The sequence below is a fragment of the Heptranchias perlo genome, chromosome 25, assembly GCF_035084215.1.
Source record: "Heptranchias perlo isolate sHepPer1 chromosome 25, sHepPer1.hap1, whole genome shotgun sequence".
In the NCBI taxonomy this organism is placed as follows: domain Eukaryota; kingdom Metazoa; phylum Chordata; class Chondrichthyes; order Hexanchiformes; family Hexanchidae; genus Heptranchias; species Heptranchias perlo.
The window spans coordinates 8,863,173-8,885,474 of NC_090349.1; the positions used below are offsets into that span (position 1 = coordinate 8,863,173).

The 22,302-nt window shown below is 42.7% G+C and overlaps 1 protein-coding gene across 1 annotated transcript in view; it reads right to left on the reverse strand.

The window, feature by feature from the left end:
• The window catches only part of ppil2 (peptidylprolyl isomerase (cyclophilin)-like 2), a 296,148-nt gene extending 283,064 nt beyond the window's left edge, over positions 1-13,084 (reverse strand). The window contains exons 1-5 of the mRNA XM_068005535.1: positions 12,949-13,084; positions 11,334-11,383; positions 9,448-9,493; positions 8,011-8,073; positions 890-941 (exon numbers count right to left, since the gene is read on the reverse strand). Of these exons, the coding sequence (XP_067861636.1) occupies positions 890-941; positions 8,011-8,073; positions 9,448-9,493; positions 11,334-11,383; positions 12,949-12,980 (243 nt within the window). The 5' untranslated portion in view covers positions 12,981-13,084. The remainder of the gene's footprint in view (positions 1-889; positions 942-8,010; positions 8,074-9,447; positions 9,494-11,333; positions 11,384-12,948) is intronic.
• Between the last annotated feature and the right edge of the window lie 9,218 nt (positions 13,085-22,302).

Sequence of the window (22,302 nt, forward strand, 5' to 3'; positions counted from 1 at the left end):
GAATGCTGTCATACTGCAGAACAAGAGGGGGAAAAGAAACACTCAGAATTACTACTGTTTACATTTTGTTTTTGTATGTGAATTTCTCCCTTCTTTCAGGTGCCGCTGATCATATACTGTTCATTGCTGAGGGCGACTTACCTCCCATGGTCTACCAAGTCGCACTCTATAACTGGCCATTAAAATGCAGGTGAACATTATTTGGGGGCAACTGATTTTCTCTCCCTTGACAAAATGGCTTAGTCTGCAATCAGCACCTCCCTTTGAGATCAAAGTGCGCGCAAGGAGTGTAAGTGGGGAGGATTTGCGTTACTACGATTGTAGTAAGGCATGCTGAAATACAAACAGGCTCATCTCATATTACCGACACACTGTTAGGCTTCTCAATCCTCGTTCTTCATTTTTGGAATGTTACTAATTGCTGCGGCTGTTCAGCTTCAATAACCAATGGGCAAGCCCTTCACACTGTTCATATTAAACAGTTCAAACTCCCTTCACACTGTTCATATTAAACAGTTCAAACTCCCTTCACACTGTTCATATTAAACAGTTCAAACTCCCAAGATTAGGATATATTCTGCTATTTGGCAAACAAGCACGAAACAACAAGTTTTGTTCCTGTTTTTATAGCAGGAGCCATTGCAGTGTGCAACGTGTAGTAAGCACGTGGCAACGTAAGGGAAAGAGAAGGCCATTCACCCCATCGCAGATCATCCTTCCAGTTCCTGAACTCTGATACCACCCACACCTACCAACTGGAAACCAGTTGGCTAATCTATTACATTTATTTTGTAAAGTTGATAATGTTAGATGAATATCAATCCGAGATGTCCCCTGGAGTGAAACACAACGAACCAAAAGCAGAAGGCATTCAGTGGAGGATTCTTACCTCTCCAGTGGTTGGATGGGTTCCAAATTTCTTTATCCATGGAATGATACTCCTACAGAAAAAAAAACATCAAATTTCAGAAAACAGGAAATACACACACAATGAAGACCGCCCACCATGCACTTAATGGACTATTTAAAAGACGCACTGGATCAGAAACCCTTTCAGTGTAGAATCAACATCTCCAGCTCTGATTCAGATGATTGTTAATTATTCCCCATTCTAAACCACATTTGAAAACTATGGGTATAAAAGGTTAATATGATTTTTTTTAAAAACTTAACTACCTACGGTGTTTCAGAATAAAAATTGAAGCTGCTTTTGGGAAAAATAGAAAACTTTTCAAAAATGGTCAATAACAAACTTTTTAAAAGCTCCGATAGTTAAAGAATTTTTTTTTAGGTCCAATAAGCCCACCCCTTGGAATGATTTCAATTCCACCTTCCTGCTTTGCCACCATGCCCCTCAGTCCCTTCTCTCTGCAGAAAGGTATCTAGTTGTCTCTTGAACTCATTTATATTGTGTAATTCAATGATCTTCCCTGCCAACTTATTCCACAAGTCTTTTAATAAAAATCAGAAAATGCTGGAAATGCAGTCTGTCTAAATCTGAAAAATTCTGACGAAGGTGTTAATTGTATCCATGTGATTTATATCACTGTTAATTAGATCCATGTGATTTATAGCTGGTAATTGGATCCATGTGATTTATATCTGGTAATTGGATCCATGTGATTTATATCAATTAGAGTTAATTGTACTCAGGTGGTGGGTATCAATTGGGACTCGTATCCATTTATAGGAGGGAGCTTATCTTGGGGGTGCATGATGTGTATGGGGGATCTGAGAATAAAGGCTTGGAAGCAACTGAAGACTAGGTTATCCTTCACCACCTGGCTATCCAACTTTTTACAAAGGGTCTATAACCTAAGTGTTAACCTCTCTTTTTAGATGCAGTCTGATGTCCCGTGTATTTCTGGCATTTACTTGTTGTTAATTCAGGTTTCCGGCATTTGCAGTTCCTCAGGTCTATTAACAACTAATGCGTGACTTCCCTTCTTACTCCCAGCTTTTAATGTTTAATCTTGCGTCCTGACAATTGAACCTTTCAGAAAAGGGAACAGCCTGTCTGTAGCAACACCTTTAAAACCCTTCATAATCTCGGGGGGGGGGGGGGGTAGAAAGAACACCTCCAGCTTCCTTAACCTTTCCAATGTCTACAATCATCTTGATTGCTCACCTCTAACAATTCAAAGGGAATAATGTCTTTCCAATAATTAAGTGATCAGAATTGCACACAGTACAACTGAAAAGTTCTGACCAACACCTTATATGGTACCAATGTGACTACTTTTGATTCGTACTCTATCTTCTGCTAATGCAATCTCTTTGCTGATCACTTTGTATGACTTCCATTTAACACATACTCCCTCTGTTGGTTATTTGCTACCATAATAATGATTTCCCACTTAAATCATGTTGCATTCCACCTGCCACCTACTGAATCAATTACGTAAAAGGATCCAACATCTTCCCAAATCTAATGGTATTGTTTCTCCTACTGGAGAGCTTGCTGTAGTTAATTGGTTAGCTAGATTAAACTGGTTCCTGAAACAGTAGCAGAGCAGGGCTGACTCATCCGAGTCACAAACAGTAGAAATACAGGGGCCTGTGAGTGCAGCAGGCACAGAGTGAGAAGCTTGAGAGTTTGGTAAGGAGGTGCTGCTTTGCCTTGCTTTTCCTAACTTTTTCCGCAGAGCGGCGACGGACAAGAGCAGCAGCAGACCGAGAATGGGGATAAAAGCAACACACCTGCAACAAGAGAAAACTGCAGTGTGACGAGATAGGTAAGTGAGGGGCTAAGTTTTAAGTTAACATATAGCATATAACTAAATTTCAAAAAACTAAACTTAATTTAATTAATCTATTAAATTAAACAAGGCAAATAACTTGATTAACACTAAATTAATTAAATAAATAAAATAATGGGAGAACAGGAGATATGTTGCTGCCGCAATATGTGGGAGCTTATGGACATTTTTGTCCAGGGCGACTACATCTGCAGTAAGTGTCTGCAGCTCGAGGAACTTCAGCTCCAAGTTGAGCAGCTGGGGTCTGAGCTGCAGGGAGGGAGACAGCTACCTGGACCTTTTGCTCCAGGAGGCAGCCACGCCCCTTAGATTAAATACTTTAGAATTGGCACGTGGTCAGGGACAGGATGGTGTGACTGCGAGTGAGGCAGGTACGGGGATCCAGGAGCTGGTATTGCAAGAGCTTCAGTCCCTGTGCTTGTCCAATAGATTTGAGGTTCTTGCAACTCTTGTGGACAAGTGCGGGTACTGCGGGGAGGACAAGCAAACTGACCACGGCACCATGGTACAGGAAGCCGTTCGGGGGGGGGAGTAAAAAGGACGGTGATTGTAGTAGGCGACAGTTTAGTTAGGGGGATAGACACTGTTCTCTGCAGCCAGGAGTATGAGTCCCAAAGGCTATGTTGCATACCCGGTGCCAGGGTTAAGGTCATCTCTGCCGGGCTGGAGAAGAACTTGGAGTGGGAGGGGGAGGATCCAGTTGCCGTGGTCAACGTAGGAACCAACGACATAGGTAGGACTAAGAAAAAGGTTCTGCTGAGAGAGTTTGAGCAGCTAGGGACTAAATTAAAAAGCAAAACCACAAAGGTAACAATCTCTGGATTATTACCTGAGCCACGAGCAAATTGGCATAGGGTCAATAAGATCAGGGAGATGAATGCGCGGCTCAAAGATTGGTGTGGGAGAAGTGGGTTTCGATTCGTGGGGCACTGGCACCAGTACTGGGGAAAGAGAGAGCGTTCCGTTGGGACGGACTACACCTGAACCATGCTGGGACCAGATTTCTAGCGAATGGAATAACTAGGGAGGTAGATAGGGCTTTAAACTAAATAAGGGGGGGGCGGTGGGGGAGAGGGTCCCGGTGAAGAGAAATCTAGAATGCCAAAGAGAAAAGACAAAGATGCAGTGCAGGAAAGCGATTGGGGTAAGGATAACCAGATTGTGTTAGGAAGGGACAGAGCGTACAAACAAAAGAGTGCACTAACAAATAGGGTCCGGGTAAGAAAAAATGATAAGACAAATAGGGCCATAGTACAAAAAAATGTTAAGATGTCGAAAAATGTTTAAAAGACAAATCTAAAGGCACTGTATCTGAATGCACCAAGCATTCATAAGGTAGACAAATTAGCAGCGCAAATAGATGTAAACGGATATAATTGCAATTACAGAGATATGGCTGCAGGGTGACCAAGGCTGGGAGCTGAATATCCAAAGGTATTCGATGTTTAGGAAGGACAGGCAAAAAGGAAAAGGAGGTGGGGTGGCGTTATTAGTAAAGGATGAAATCAGAGCAATAGTGAGAGGATATTGGCTCAGAAAATCAAGATATAGAATCAGTCTTGGTGGAGTTAAGAAGCAATAAGGGGCAGAAAACATTGGTGGGAGTTGTCTATTGGCCTCCAAACAGTAGTGGTAAAGTAGGGGATGGCATCAAACAGGGAATTAGAGATGCATGTAACAAGGAACATAAAAATGGACTGTAAAAGCTTCTACAAGTATGTAAAAAGAAAAAGATTAGTGAAGACAAATATAGGTCCTTACAGTCAGAAACGGGAAAATTTATAATGGGATACAAGGAAATGGCAGAACAATTAAACAAATAGTTTGGTTCTGTCTTCTTGGAAGAGGACACAAATAACTTCCCAGAAATGCTAGGGAACCAAGGGACTAGTGAGAAGGAGGAATTAAAGGAAATTAGTATCAGTAAAAAAAAGTGCTAGAGAAATTATTGGGACTGAAAGCCGATAAATCCCCAGGGCCTGATAATCTGCATCCCAGAGTACAAAGAGGTAGCCATGGAAATAGTGGATACATTGGTTGTCATCTTCCAAAATCCTATTGATTATGGAACAGTTCCTGCAGATTGGAGGGTGGCAAATGTAACCCCACTATTTAAAAAAGGAGGGAGAGAGAAAACAGGGAACTGCAGACCGGTTAGCCTAACATCAGTAGTAGGGAAAATGCTAGAGTCTATTATAAAGGATGTGATAACAGGGCACGTAGAAAATATCAACGGGATTGACAAAGTCAACATGGACTTATGAAAGGGAAATCATGTTTGACAAACCTCCTGGAGTTTTGAGGATGTAACTGGTAGAATAGATAAGGGAAAGCCAGTGAATGTGGTTTATTTGGATTTTCAGAAGGCCTTTGATAAATTCCCACATAAGAGGTTAGTGTGCAAAATTAAAGCACATGGGATTGGGGGTAATACACTGGCATGGATTGAAAATTGGTTAACAGACAGGAAAGAGAGTAGGAATAAATGGATCTTTTACAGGGTGGCAGGCAGTGATTAGTGGGGTACCGCAGGGATCGGTGCTTGGGCCCCAGCTATTAACAATATATATCCATGATTTGGATGAGGGAACCAAATGTAATATTTCCAAGTTTGCTGATGACACAAAACTAGGTGGGATCATGAGTTGTGAGGAGGATGCAAAGAGGCTTCAAGGCGATTTAGACAAGTTGAATGAGTGGGCAAATACATGGCAGATGCAGTATAATGTGGATAAATGTGAAGTAATCCACTTCAGAAGGAAAAATAGAAAGGCAGCGTATTATTTAAATGGTGATCGATTGGGAAATGTTGATGTACAAAGGGACCTGGGTGTCCTTGTACACCAGTCAGTGAAAGCAAACATGCAGGTGCAGCAAGCAGTTAGGAAGGCAAATGGTATGTTGGCCTTCATTGCAAGAGGATTTGAGTACAGGAGCAAGAATGTCTTACTGCAGTTATACAGGGCCTAGGTGAGACCACACCTGGAGTATTGTGTGCAGTTTTGGTCTCCTTACCTAAAAGGATATACTTGCCATAGTGGAGTTCAGCGAAGGTCCTCCAGACTGATTCCTGGGATGGCAGGACAGTCGTATGAGCAGGTTGAGTCGACTCGGCCTGTATTTACTCGAGTTTAGAAAAATGAGAGAGGATCTCATTGAAATGTATAAAATTCTGACAGGGCTAGACAGGCTGGATGCAGGGAGGATGTTTCCCATGGCTGGGGGTGGTCCAAAACGAGGGGTCACATTCTCAGGATACGGGGTAGGACATTTAGGACTGAGATGAGGAGAAATTTCTTCACTGAGGGTGGTGAACCTGTGGAATTCCCTACCACAGAAGGCAGTGGAGGCCAAGTCACTGAATATATTTAAGAATGAGAGATAAATTTCTAGACACAAAAGGCATCAAGCAGTATGGGGAGAGAGCAGGAATATGGTATTAAGATGGAGGATCAGCCATGATCATATTGAATGGCGGGGCAGGCTCGAAAGGCCAAATGGCCTACTCCTGCTCCTATTTTCTATGTTTCAATGTTAAGCTTGGAATATGCACTCCTGTTGAAGCCCAGTAGAGGGCTCTGCACCACAGTTGGGCCACCACAACCTTAAAATGATTCATTAATGAATAATGGCTTCAGTGTCTGATGCACCAACTTTGCAAATGTAAACGTACTCCAGTAGACCAATACTAAATTAAAGGGGTTAACTACAGGTAAGTTTAATTTGTGATGAACGCTCACTCCTACACCACCTCAGTAGTTTTAACGGTTTTATAAAATATTTGCACTTACTGGCTGCCTCTTCCATCCATTTGTTACAGCACAGACTATAATAGATGTCAGCACCCTAAATACCAAATGCAGTACCTTCTCAGGGTACGTGGGTGAATTCAGTCCTCGCTGCTTCTGGGAATGCTGTGCTTGTGGAGCCCTTAACAATAACAACACAGCAGCTTGTAAACAGAGATTCACTGCCACAAGGACGATTCGCAGACAGTAAAACCTAGCTGCCAAGATTTAAATTTCAGCAGTAATAATGCTGACACTGCAGTGGTGCACTGCTGGCTAGTTCTGATGAACAGTCACACTGGAAAAGTTAAGCTATCTTTCTCTTCAAATGTTGCATATTTCTGGGGTTTTCTGTTTTTATTTCAGATTTCCATCATCAACGTTTTCTTGTTACCTCTCTCATTTCAATGGCGTGTTGACACCATCATGATCCATGTATTTGAGCTGGCATGCAGTATTTACAAAATACTCCAATTAAAAGAAAATCAAAGAAATCAGGATTCTCATCTCCAGTTCTTTTCCAGAAAGTTGAGAAAATAGCTGCTTCCATTGGGAGAAATAGAATTCCTGCCATCATGGCTCGCGATTCTTTGATCTTTTTTGACAGAAAGGACTTGAACCTGAGCAATGTTACGGTGCGTTCTTTTTAAAGCAAATCCTTGCCTAAATGAGATTAGCTCCCCAAGACGGCCCCCATGCTGAATTGTGGGTCGGTAGGCAGATAACTGTAATTACAAATGTGAGATGGAAAGTTCTTTCTCTGAGGCCCAGTTCATTAACCATGTCTGGTTATTGAGAAAGACAATTTGTTCCTTGGTGTTGGAACCCTTATGATTTCAGTGGGGACCAAGCGAGGGGCTTTTGAAAATCAACACAGATACCAACAGGAAGTCAAGCAGCAGAAGGCAGTAAAGGGAGCGACCCACTGTCCTGGATGGTATGACAGGGTAGGGAGAGATTGTGCTTCTAAGTTGAGTTAGACAACCTGCTGGAGTGGGCTAGCGCTTGTGAATTCTTCATTCTTCTAACAGTACAAACAGAAGTTATACTGGTTGTGCAATAAACCAGCTTGCTGTTTGAACCAAACTTCACCTCATCCAGTGTTAACTCTGTCCGCCTTCAGAGAGATTGAAGAAGTACCCATGCATAAGCCATTGAAATCTGGCCGTGATCACAAGTGAGTTTTATTGTTACATTCCTGGGTCTTGCTACCACACAAGTAGACACAGGGCAGTGGGAGTCAATTTCCATAAAAAGTAGGTGCATGGACTGCTTATGGGAGCGACTGTTACCACTGAGCAGGAGAAAATATCCACAGTAGACCTGAATTTGTTACACTGCATTAAACTCCACGACATATTCCAGCAGCCACTCCTCTACACAGCAGCACTTCTTTCTAAGACTCACATTGGAATGCAAGCAAAGGCTACTATGCTAAGTAATAATAAGACTTTTATACTCACAGGAGATCAAACACCATTCCATCAGGGGTACACACTGGGTACTCAAAGGGTTGAAGGGACAAGCTGAAAGAGAAAGCAGCAGCAAGGTCAGTAAAACCCAACTGTGAGTGATAAGACCATATACCTTCACTTGGCACATTGAAGACAAACAGACAATGCAGGACTGAGACGACCAAAACACCTTCAAACCTCGCACCCTATTCATTTCGAGCTGCGTACACACAGCCCTATCTAGAGGCTGCATTCCAGTGCAAGTCACAGGTTGCGACTGAGACAGCATTTGGAAGGGGGCAGGGTGTAAAAATTAAGTCTAAGTAAGCACATACTAAACATACATTTCAGCTGGACAGACCCATGAGATTAAATCCACTTGTCTGCACAGCATATCATACAAAGTGCCCGAAGAATCACTTCTAACATCTTATAAATTCTTTAAACAGGCACAAGCACCTTGCATCATGATCAAAGATTAGAATGAACTGACTTAAACTGCAATAACTAATTGGGCTAAGTTTGTTGTGTATCTTTTATTTGTGTTTTAAAGTTAAACATTCACCCAAGAATCAGAAAACTACTGAAAAAATGGATTCTGAATGAAGTAAAAGCATTTTTATTTAAAAAGATAAAAATACATTATTTTAAGCATGTGATTTGTGCTTGTGACTGCAGCACTTTCCATTAATAATACAGGGGGGGTGGCAGGTAGTATGAAATGAAGGCGAATGGTTCAAGATACCAGCTCATGTGGTGAGGCAGAGCTGGCAACACTGGTTTATTGACAAAGAATTCAGGGCAAAGTTTTGGAATGAAACAGGTTTGGAAACGGGACCACAGACTGACATCATCCTACAACACACTCGCCTGTAAGTTAATGGGGACATGGATTCAAACTTGGAAGAGAAAGGTAAAATGTATAATCTCGACACAGAGGGTGGTAAACACCTGATTATAATCTACCCAAGGAAGCGGAGGAAGTTACAATTTTAATGGAGTGATGTATAAATTTTGGACAGACAAGGCTGTTGAAGGGTATCGAGGTAAAGTGGACTAGAATGTCTATGATACATGAGACCGGCCTGAAGGAGACAGATGGTTCTCTGTTTTTTGTATGGTCTAATGTTTCTAAGGGTATTGCAATATATTGGATCGAGAAGCGGCAGAACGGGGTGGACGGCACAGGGGGCGGGGAAGAAACTTTGAGGACTTCTAGCCGACAGTGAAAGGAGAATTCTGGAAAAGTACAAGGACTTCCTGCAGAAACCTTAGAATAAACTTTAAGCAGTGAGAAGATTCACACTAAATTACTTGTTCTAAATCACATAGCTCCTATGCCATCTGCAATTGAATGCCATCGCATTACTAATACAATGTACTTTCAGGAGCACAAATAAGCCAGAGTTACAGTAGAGTAAAGCAGCATCAACAAGAAGGCCTTACCTGCAGTGATCGAAGGGCAAGCGACGGAAGTTTGCTTGTGGTATAACTGCGGGGGGGGGGGGGGGGGGGGGGAAAGAAATAATGATAATTCTTATCTTGAAGAGAACCACATCCACTGACATCTTAAATGCAATAGCCACATAACAGCTCATTTTATATATAAGTGAGAACTGGAACGCCTGCCAGTCTACCGGGGTCAGGCCTTGCACTTTGCAGTCAACCTAGCTGAGCAGGCAAGCTGGGTGCTGTCACCCATCTGTGGCCTGACCCTGTTGCCTCGACACCACGTGGTAGTGACAGATCACTGAGCCTGACACCACAGACGACTCGGACATGGGGTGAAGGAAAACAGGACCAGTCACGTAGGTATGCTGGACCAACCATCTAAATGATCAGAATCCTCTCCAGAGACGGCAGCATTTTTTTTTCTAAAACTAAATAAAACATAAATGATGCCGTAATTTCCTTTTTAATCAAATTCCACTTTGTAATAGGCAGGTCCTGAATGTCAGATCAGGGGAATGGGACCAATTGGGTAGCTCTTTCAAGAAGCCAGCACAGGCATGATGGGCTGAATGGCCTCCTTCTGTGCTGTGCCACAATTTTATGAGCAGAGCCATTTTTCACCCCAATCTCACAAATGATCAACAGTGCTAGAATTTTGATATCTTTAGGAGATATGAAATTACCGAGCCATCTCCTACACAAGCATTAGTTAAGTATCAAAACAAGGAGGCAAAAATCAAAGCTTACAAGTTCCTGTCTGGTTAGAACCCAATATGTAAAACTGATTTTAACACTAAACCTACCAGCACAAAGCGTGTGGTTTGGACAACTAACTTACAGTGTGATGGGAAGTACTGTAAGTGGAGTTTAAAGACATTGGTGTAAGACATGTTCTCCAGAACAGATGAGGTTGTAGCTGCGGTGTGCAATTCAGTGAATCACAGCACAGTAAGAAGTGGCCCTTTGACTGTCCTTCACTGAAGCACCTTTCCACTATATGCTCTTCCATAAGAACCTGTTCACTGCTGAAGTCATTAATATTTTACTGAGCTATTCACCAACCAATGTTAACTAAACAAAAAGTGAAGGGGCTTCTGCCAGTGGGTATGCAAGCAACAAATATCAAATAGGCATTTAAAAACCACGATGTACAACAGAAACACTGACAATACTGGAAAAATATACATCTGAAAAGGGAAAAATGGCCTAACATTGTGTGTTACCTGATTAAGGCATCCCCACTCAACCCCTTAAACCTAGGCATTGGCACTCATCAGCCTCTGGCCTCCAGGGGAAGACATGAAGCAGATGACAGGCCCCTCCACGTCCATCATCAGCTTCCACTCCGCCAGAAGGTACAGTTCACATTGAAGTAGCTGGGCTGGGGTTGGTTCTTCTGCACTGAGATATGCTACGTGATACAAGGCAGTACCACAGCTTTGTACATGGCTTTTCTACTCAGACTAGGGGCATACTTCCAGTGACACATGCACGTGGTACTTCAAGAGCTCAGGAAGGTTGCCTTCCTGCAACATGGCACTCCATGTAGCATCGTGAAAATGTGGCATCTCACCACCTTCAGAAATGGTTCCTCTCACTGTATAGCAAATCAAGTTCAAAGTTCAGTAACTGACTGCATTTCCTGCTCCACTAGCCTTTAAACCCAACTTCCTCCACTCCATTCCATTCTTGCCTTGAATCCACATTCAATCAAACCTTTAAAGGCTTCCCCAAAACAAGTATGTTACAGTTCAAATATAATTCTGCAATTTACATAGATCAATAAGCCAATACTCCACTGCCTGTAGGTATGGTACCAACAGAATCCTCAATACCCTGCTACCTAGGAACAGTGCAAATTCAGTCATCCTACTTGTTACCTGTTTTCTTGCCACCATAGAAGTTGGTGTATTCTGTACAGGTGATGTACCTGCAAAAGAAAAGTAAAGCTCAGTTCAAATACTGCAAACAGTATAAAGAGAAGCAGGCTGCAATTTAGGTATTCAGCAGTGCAAGTCAGTCAAAGGAATATACACACACTGACAGCTTGAGTTAAAGTTAAAAACTACATCTCTAGTATACTAATTTGATTCCCTCACATTGTCTGGCTCAGTAACTCCATAACTGTATCCTAGCAAAAACCACTGCCTTCAGGAAAGATGGGGGATAATATGAAGTGAGCTGAGAGGACAGGAAGGACTCACAACAGCACACAGGGTTTGATGCAAGGTAAAGCTCTCTTTGCTCTTCCCCAACAACATGCCTTACCCCCAACTTCAGAAGAGCATCCATACTGTGCCAATGGGTGTTATTCCAGTGCCAAAACACAGCTCAAGCAATTTCAACTAGACAGTGACTCATTTTGGAACTGGCCAAACATAATGTAGTCTTTGCTGGTCCTGTACTTGGCTACATTCTTTGATGGTGGGGTGTCATGATAGAGGCAAGCTCCCTCCTATGCACCACCTGATTAGGTTAGAAAGTGCAGTTATGATTTTATTTCACTGACAAATATAGGGACTACCAAAGCTTCTACGTAATGTGGTATAACACCATTTCAGTGTAAATTGTGCCTTGCAATTAAAGAAGCCTGCTGTTCATCACTGGAGACTGACAAGACACCAGTTGCTGGCTTAAAAAAGGAAACTTGCCAAGATGCAAACCCTAAACTCTCCTTGTATATATACATATATATATATATTGCATAGAACAACAATGATGGCCAGAGTGAAATTCAAGTAGGCAACACATCTCAGGATAAACAAGGTCCTCATTTACAGATGCTTGAGGTCTTTTCAATCCCTCAATTGGTATTACTGCCTCACAACACATTACATCCTGTTTCCTCACATATAAACCATGTGAACCCCTGGAGGATCACATAAATACTGAGATGATGAAATACAGAAAACATTACCACTTTCAAGAGGAGGGGGGTGGAACTGGAAGGAAGGTGAATTTAAAATAGGAACCACCGCACAAAGATAGCATACAACAACTTTAATTTATATTGCACCTTTAGTGTAGTAAAACATCCCATGGGGCTTCACAGTGGCAAAATCAGGCAACAACTGACACCAAACCAAAGGCGATATTAGGACAGGTGACCAAATGCTTGATCAAAGTGATAGGTTTGAAGGAGCTTATTAAAAGGAGAGGCGGAGAAGGAATTCCAGTTTAGGCTCCATACAGGGCAAAGGAAGTGGGTGATGGACAAGAGGCCAGAATTGGAGGAGTGCAGAGATCTTGGAGGGCTGTAGGAGGAGGTTACAGAGATAGGGAGGGGCGAGGCCAGGGAGGGATTTGAACACAAAGGTGAAAATTTTAAAATAAAGGAGTGGACAAGGCGGAGATTTATTCAGTGAGTGGATCCGGCCTGTCGCCTTTCATCAGTTGTGAGCTGTGGGTCTGCTCTGCTTATTGGAGACTCTCAGTGTCACAGACCACGGGCTACAGGAAGAACACGCGGCCCACAGCCACATACTCGCCGCTCACATTTTATCTTTCTGATGCTGTCTCTTCCCCATAGTGACTGGATTTCCTGCCGCTGCCTCGAACAAACACCGTAAATAAAACTCCAACCAACTGCTACCCAACACCGGAAACAGACTTCTCTCACTTCCTAACAACCAGTCCGCCTGCTATAACTTGCCGGTCAGACCCGGAGCGCTGATCAGAATGTTCCGCCTCGTACCAGCATTACGGTTGGGTTGGGAGGGTGCAATGCTGCAGGAAATCGTTGTGAAATGGTCTCTATCGCAATTTAACGAGGGGTCCAGTACTCAGGATTGTTTGTTTATATTATTTTGCAGGTTACAATCATTATCTGTCTGGTTGCACTGAATGCACAGCTCCAATAGGGGTTATGTTCAATATACCATTTTTCGCTGTGTGGGAAAATCAACTATGAATTTATTTTATCCATCGTTAGGATGGGACATATGAAATTGATGGGCAGGAAAAGACCAGATGGTTCTTCAAGTCTGCCCCATACACCACCATGCCTGGAGCATCACGACTAGACGCCCCACAACCAGATAGTGTAATCTCCTGGGAGAGGCAAAAACCCAGGGCCAATAAGGGAAAAAATACTCTGGAAAGTTCCTGTGACCCCCATATGTACATATATATGTAAAACAGAGTAATTCCACAGATACGTGACAATATTTACACACTGAAGTACTTTCGCCTTTAAGTACTTACTAATGACAATATTGACTCCTGGGGTTACCTTCACCTTCAATTGCTTGTCAGTGATTGTACTACCTTATTGCATTACAATCAAAAATCAGTATTTAAAGAAGGTAATCCTGTAGATTAGTACACAACAAGAATTTAAAGGAGAATGCATTTATTCTTGCTTTCTCCTGTTCTCAACTCCATTCCTTGCTATGTGCCCACATAACATGCCCTGTGCTACCATGTTCTGCATTCACTACCCTGTACCTCTATGCACTGCCCTATGTCTGACATCCTAGTCCCAAGTTCCAATGATTTGCTCTATGTTTTCATATTACCTTGCCCTATGCTCCCAAATCCTGATTTTTGACCTCAAAATCAGGAGGATGGGAGGGTGGTTTGGGATGTGGCAGAACAAGGAAGGTGGTGGTGGGGTGTGGGATAATAGGAGAGGGGGTTACTGGGTATGGAAGTACTGGAAAATGGATACGGGGGTGGGGGGTCAATGGAGGAGGGGGTTACAGGGTACCTCGAATAAAGTATTGCAGCAATAGGGGTTTTCTTGGGACAGGTCATCAGTGAGTAATGAAGGGAGTATCCAGAGTGCAAAATAGAAATTTGAATTCCTTGTATAACAACAACTTGCATTTATATAGCACATTTAACGTAGTAAAACGTCCCAAGGTGCTTCACAGGAGTGTAATCAGACAAAAACTGACCCGAGCCAAACAAGGACCAGGTGATCAAAGCATAGTCAAAGAGGTCGGTTTTAAGCAGGGTCTTAAAGGGGGAAGAGTGAGGTGAGGTTTGGGAAGGGAATTGATAGCTGAAGGTACAGCCACCAGTGGTGGGGCGAAGGAAGTGGGCGGTGTACAAGAGGTCAGAATTGGAGGAATACAGAGTGCTCGGAAGGTGGTAGGGCTGGAGGAGATCACAGAGCTAGGGAAAGGCGAGGTCAATAATTAGAGAACAGGAGATTGATTCAAAGTGACTCTTTATATTCTGATATTAATGCGCTATTTCTGCTTACGTTGGCGTTTGCTTTGCGAATGGCCACTGATTAGGGAAGGTGACAAGTATCGATAACAGTTGAATCGAAGCCAAGACAGCAGTGAGTGCGGGAACGGTGGGAGGACGCCACAGAAGAGAATGTCTCTTCCCACTGAAAACTCCGAGCCATAATAAGGAGTTGGATGTAGACGAAGCGAATGCAGCCTCCCCCATTATGTAAACTGTATGTAAACAACGGCTCCCTATAATTACTGACATTCTCGCAGCAGAAACTCACAGCAAAAATATAATTATCAATAGATTACTTTGGAGAACTAGTTGAGCGTTCAACTTTCAAAGACCACATGCACTATGATTGAACCGAGCATTAAGAATCCTTGTATAATATTTGAATTATGCTAACTTTGATTGCCTCCTTGCACCTTGCGTAAACTTGAGCTCATCCAAAACTCTGCTCCCCGTATCCTAACTCGCACCAAGTCCCGTTCACCCATTACCGCTGTGCTCACTGACCTACATTGGCTCCTGCTCTGGCAATGCCTTGATTTTAAAATTCTTATCCTTGTTTTCAAATCCCTCCATGACCTCGCCTCTCCCTATATCTGTAACCTCCTCTAGCCTTAGACCCCCTCCGAGATCTATGTGCTCCTCCAATTCTGGCCTCTTGCGCATCCCTGATTTTAATCACTCCACCATCAGCTGCATCTTCAGCTGCCTAGACCCTAAACTCTGGAATTTGCTCCCTAAACCCTTCCACCTCACTACCTCTAAGTTCCTTTAAGATGCTCCTTAAAACCTACCTCCTTGATCAAGCTTTTGGTCACCTGTCTTAATATCCCCTTATCAAAAGCAAAATACTGCGGATGCTGGAAATCGGAAATAAAAACAGAAAATGCTGGAAAAGCTCAGAAAGTGAGGCAGCATCTGTGGAGAAAGAAACAGAGTTAACATTTCAGGTCAAAGACCTTTTGACAGAACTGGAAGATGTTAAAGCTTTTAAGCAAGTACAGAGCCGGGAGAGGGAGGGGAGGAAAGGCAATAACAAAAGGGAAGGTCTGTGATAGGGTGGAGGGCAGGAATGATTAAATGACAAAAGGGACGATGGTGCAAGGCAAGGAGGGCGATAATGGGACAAGTTAAGAAACAAAAGATTGGTCTAGAGTAGCTGCAAATGGTAACAGCAGAACCATGACCAGCAGCTGCAGTCCAATAAATAAAAAATATTTTCTTTAAATGGGAGCAGTGGTTATGATCTGAAGTTATTGAAATCAGTGTTGAGTCCGGAAGATTGTAAAGTGCCTAAACGAAAGATGAGGTGCTGTTCATTGAGCTTACGTTGAGCTTCATTGGAACAGTGTAAGAGGCCGAGGACAGAGAATGGAACAGGGAATTAAAATGGCAAGCGACCGGCAGGTCAGGGTCACGCTTGTGGACAAAGCGGAGGTGATCTGAAACGTTAACTCTGTTTCTTTCTCCACAGATGCTGTCTCACTTGCTGTGCATTTCCAGCACTTTCTGTTTTTATTTCTAATATCTCCTTATATGCCTCGGCATCAAATTTTGTTTGATAGCGCATCTGTGAAGTGCTTTGGGATGTTTTACTATGTTAAAGGCGCTATACAAATGCAAGTTGTTGTTGCTGGACTCCAGTGTGGGGACCCTGCAGCCAGAAGGAGCGATTAAGCAGCACAGATAATGTGTGCAGATTTTGTGCTGCAAATTAACTGTAATTTCCGATGTTGGAGAAGTTATGGTTAAAGTAAATCTATAATTAAAGGTCGTAATGTTCTCGGTACTGCCTAGAGCTATTTTACATCAAGTTTGTGAAGGTAGGAATGCGGCCTGTCTAAATTACATTTTTAGAAAAGCCGTGCATTAACTTGGCCCACTTGGCTCAGTGGCAGCACTCTTGCCTCTGAGTCAGAAGATTATGAGTTCAAGTCCCACTCCAGAGACTTGAGCACATAATTTAGGTTAACACTTCAGTGCTGCACTGAGGGAGTGCTGCACTGTTGGAGGTGCTGTGTTTCAGATGAGTCGTTAAACCAAGGCCCTGTCTGCCCTTTCTGGTGGAAGTGAATGATCCCATGGCATTATTTCACAACACAGCAGGGGAGTCAGCAACATTTATCCCTCAACCAACATTTAAAACAGATATTCTGGTAATTTATTTTATTGTTTCTGAGACCTTGCTGTGTGAGTGTTTCCCTATATTACAACAATGGATACACTTCAAAAGTACTTCATTGGCTGTAAAACGCTTTGGGAGACTGTGAAAGATGCACGTTCTTTCTACCTTGCCTCCTTAAAAGCAGCAAAAGTGTGTAATAAAGGGTCAGTCATTTGCTGCTGTTTCTTTTTACCTTTCAACCTAGCATACCTTTAAGGCCAGGAACTAGGGATTTGCAAGCAATAATTAGCCTTTATTTGACTTCAGGATCAGAATATTTCCCCACAGGGAGTATCTGAGCAGTGACATTAAAGGGGCAGACCAGGTTAAGCACAGCTCCATCTTGGCAGCTAAATATTACAAGGTTGTTTCAGACCCCTAGACTATTCGTGACCACCCTGGAGAGATCGGTATCTATCTATCTATATATATCTGGGATCTTTAGTTTTTGTTTTTTTTGCCCAGCAGTATGATTCTTCCCTATTGAAATAAGCCATGATTTGTGATGCTGTACTAAATTCATGCTGAGGTAGTCCAGCTTTTGGAGCCCTGAATCCAAAGATGAATCTGGCCAGGATGCTGAGTTGTTGGAGCAGGTAAGAGCAATGGGAAGGCCCTGGGTCTGCTCCCTGCTTGGTGTGTTCCTTTCCCAGTTATTAGTATGTCTTTAGTTACAGCCAAGATCCATCTTGTCAGACATTAGTCGGTCTTTGCCCTTGCAACCGTGCCATGTGATTATGCTACCTGATGCTAACCATCCATAAGCATATTAAAATAACCATTGGATCCTTGCATATAAAATGCCATTGATCGGACATTCTCATCATTATAACAATTCATGGATGGCTTGTTTGAATTGCTGGTGTAATTGTGCATCATGCTGATGGTGTTGATTCTATTACTGGGAGGTAACTGCTTCAGTAGAGTTCAGGGGCATTGGAGGGGAGTGGGGATCACACATGTTGCCTTGAAATCGTGCAGTGGAGAGACTCTTTTATATACACAGTAAATATGGATTTAATATGTCGTATTTATTCTAAACATATAAGATCTTATTTGTTTTTGATGGGGGATTTGTTCAAGTCAAGCACAAATTTTGTGAAATCAATATTACACTGTGCAGGTTGTGATTGGAGGAAATGGAATGTAGTTTTCTAAAGTATAATTATACCCAATGGGTTTGAGCCCAGCCTACAATTTGCCTCAGCAGAGGATCGCAATTATTTTCATAATTAAGGCAAGCTAACTTGCAAAATGTTTATTTAATATCTGTGCTATATATTCATCCTCTGCAATTAGACCTCCTCCTTCATCCCTGAACAATCCTAACCTCTCTTTAATTATTGTTTTACTTTTCATTTGCTTGAAAAAGCTCTTTCTATTTCTTATATTATTTGCTGCCTTTTTTCATATTCATTTTTACCCCATATAATCTCCCTTTTCACCTCCCCACTGCACTTTCTACCTTCTTTGTGATTTGCTTTAGTATTGTAACCCCGAATTTTATCAGATTCCTCCCTTTTAAGTTTCACTGCAGTTTTAATCTCTCTATTTACCCATGGATCTCTATTGTAGACGCACCTCCAGGCAAAAAGGAAAAAGAGGTGGGGTTTTTAGTAAAGAATGAAATCAGAGCAATAGTGAGAAAGGATATTGGCTCAGAAAATCAAGATGTAGAATCAGTCTGGGTGGAGTTAAGAAGCACTAAGGGGCAGAAAACACTGGTGGGAGTTGTCTATAGGCCTCCAAACAGTAGTGGTAATGTACGGGATGGCATCAAACAGGAAATTAGAGATGCATGTAACAAGGGTACTACAGTAATCATGGGTGACTTTAATCTACATATAGACTGGCCAAACCAAATTAGCAATAATACTGTGGAGGATGAATTCCTGGAATGTGTACGAGATGGTTTTTTAGACCAGTAGGTTGAGGAGCCAACCAGGGACCAGGCTATCCTCGATTGGGTATTGTGCAATGAGACGGGGTTAATTAATAATCTTGTTGTGCAGGGTTCTTTAGGGAAGAGTGACCATAACATGATAGAATTCTTCATTAAGATGGAAAGTGAAGTAGTCCAATCTGAAACTAGGGTCCTAAATCTAAACAAAGGAAACTACAAAGATATGAGGAGTGTGTTGGCTGTGATAGATTGGGGAGCTTCATTAAAAGGCATGACGGTGGATAGGCAATGGCTAACATTTAAGGAATGAATGCATGAATTGCAACAATTATACATTCCTTTCTGGTGCAAAAACACAATAGGAAAAGCGGGCCAACCATGGCGAACAAAAGAAATTAAGGATAGTATTAGATCCAAAGAGGAGTCATATAAAGTTGACAGAAAAAGTAGCAAGCCTGAGGATGGGAACAGTTTAGAATTCAGCAAAAAAAGACCAAGAGATTGATTAAGAGGGGAAAAATAGGGTAAGAGAGTAAACTTGCAAGGAACATAAAAGTGGATTGTAAAAACTTCTACAAGTATGTAAAAAGAAAAAGATTAGTGAAGACAAATGTAGGTCCCTTACAATCAAAAACAGGAGAATTTATAATGGGAAACAAGGAAATGGCAGAGCAATTAAACAAATAGTTTGGTTCTGTCTTCATGGAAGAGGACACTATTAACTTCCCAGAAATGCTAGGCAACCAAGGGACTAGTGAGAAGGAGGAATTAAAGGAAATTAGTATTAGTAAAAAAATAGTGCTGGAGAAATTAATGGGACTGAAAGCCGATAAATCCCCAGGACCTGATAATCTGCATCCCAGGGTACTAAAAGAGGTAGCCATGGAAATAGTGGATGCATTGGTTGTCATCTTCCAAAATTCTATAGATTATGGAACAGTTCCCACAGATTGAAGGGTGGCAAATATAACCCCACTATTTCAAAAAAGAGAGAAAGAGAAAACAGGGAACTACAGACCGGTTAGCCTAAAATCAGTAGTAGGGAAAATGCTAGAGTGTATTATAAAGGATGTGATAACAGGACACTTAGAAAATATCAACGGGATTTGACAAAGTCAACATGGATGAAAGGGAAATCATGTCTGACAAACCTACTGGAGTTTTTTGAGGATGTAACTGGTAGAATAGATAAGGGAGAACCAGTGGATGTGGTTTATTTGGATTTTCAGAAGGCCTTTGATAAAGTCCCACATAAGAGGTTAGTGTGCAAAATTAAAGCATATGGAATTGGGGGTAATATACTGGCATAGATTGAAAATTGGTTAACAGACAAGAAATAGAGAGTAGGAATAAATGGGTCTTTTTCGGGTTGGCTGGTGGGGTACCGCAGGGATGAGTGCTTGGGCCCCAGCTATTCACAATATATATCAATGATTTGGATGAGGGAACCAAATGTAATATTTCCAAGTTTTCTAACGACACAAAACTAGGTGGGATCATGAGTTGTGAGGAGGATGCAAAGAGGCTTCAAGGTGATTTAGACAAGTTGAGTGAGTGGGCAAATACACGGCAGATGCAATATAATGTGGATAAATGTGAAGTTATCCACTTCGGAAGGAAAAACAGAAAGGCAGAGTATTATTTAAATGGTGATAGATTGGGTGTCCTTGTACACCAGTCACTGAAAGCAAACATACAGGTGCAAGCAGTTAGGAAGGCAAATGGTATGTTGGCCTTCATTGCAAGAGGATTTGAGTACAGGAGCAAGGATGTCTTACTGCAGTTATACAAGGCCTTGGTGAGACCACACCTGGAGTATTGTGTGCAGTTTTGGTCTCCTTACCTAAGAAAGGATATACTTGCCATACAGGGAGTGCAGTGAAGGTTCACCAGACTGATTCCTGGGATGGCAGGACTGTCGTATGAGGACAGATTGGGCCGACTCGGCCTGTATTCACTCGAGTTTAGAAGAATGAGAGCGGATCTCATTGAAACATATAAAATTCTGACAGGGCTAGACAGACTGGATGCAGGGAGGATGTTTCCCCCTGACTGGGGGGTCCAGAATGAGGGGTCACAGTCTCAGAATACGGGGTAAGACTGAGATGAGGAGAAATTTCTTCACTCAGAGGGTGGTGAACCTGTGGAATTCTCTACCACAGAAGGCTGTGGAGGCCATGTCACTGAATATATTTAAGAAGGAGCTAGATAGATTTCTAGACACAAAAGGCATCAAGGGGTATGGGGAGAGAGCAGGAATATGGTATTGAGATAGAGGATCAGCCATGATCATATTGAATGGCGGGGCAGGTTCGAAGGGCTGAATGGCCTACTCCTGCTCCTATTTTCTATGTTTCACCTTAAAGTAATATATTTATTTTGCACTATATCCATCGCAAATTTGAAGATTTCCCATTGCTGATTTGCTGACTTGTTTGTTAACCTTTGTGCCCAAAAGTGTACACAATACTTCAACTGTGGCCTAACTAAGGTCTTGTACAAGTTCAGCATTACCATCTTTGCTTTTTGATTCTATATCTCCAAATACAAGACCAAAGGTTCCGTTTGTTAAGTGTAGAATCGTAATATTAGCCCTCTCTTCCCCAGAAACACTGTGGGGTAAATTTTAACCCCCAAGAACGGGTGGGGAGTAAGAATACTCCGTTTTCAGAGTGGGACCGCATCACAGCTCCAACATGCCCGCTTCTGGGTTTAACCCAGCAGGTTTGTCTGCGTCTGGAGAGCAGACACCAGGAAGTCCCACCCCCACTGAAAGCTGGCAGGCTGATTCTTAAAAGGGCAATGTACTTCATGAGGTACTTAATATTTTGTGCATTGGAATGATAAAATCAATTTAACCTTACCTGTTCGGGTTTCCCATCGCTTCCCATTCATGACAAGTGAAAGCAGGTGGGAAGAGCTGGATCCATGAGGTGAGTGCCTTTTTTGCACTGCTTGTGGGCCCGGAGGAGCAGGATAGCTTCATCCAGGCCCAACAAGTTCATCTGGCCAAGAGGACCCCTGCGATCGGCCGACTCCCCTGCTTATGATGCCCCCCCCCTCCATGGTGGACCCTGACCTACCTCCTACTCTTCACCCGAACTCCAGCGACCTTCAATCTTCTTCTCAGCACCCAATCTCTTCCTCGGACCCCCCCACCACCCCGATCTTCTCCCTGGGCCCCTCCCCGATCTTCTCCCCGGCACCTGCCCGATCTTCTCCTCGGACCTCCCCGATCTCCCTGGCCTGTGACCCCTCCCTCCCTCTGATCCCCGGCTGTGGCCTGCTACAGCAGGCCTTCCTGCCCAACATGTGAAACCTGGAAGGGCAATTGATGGGCCTTGACCGGCCTATTTACCCTACAGGTTTTGCACCCAGAAATCTTCCCCCCCCCCCTGCTCCCTTCCAGGCTGGAAGTTAAAATTTACCCCTGTATCTTTCAACAACAACATCTTGCATTTATATAGCTTTCTTAACATAGTAAAACTTCCCAATGCAATTCATAGGAGGGTTATCAGACAAAATTTGACACCGAGCCACGTAAACAGATATTAGGACAGGTGACCAAAAGCTTGGTCAGAGAAGT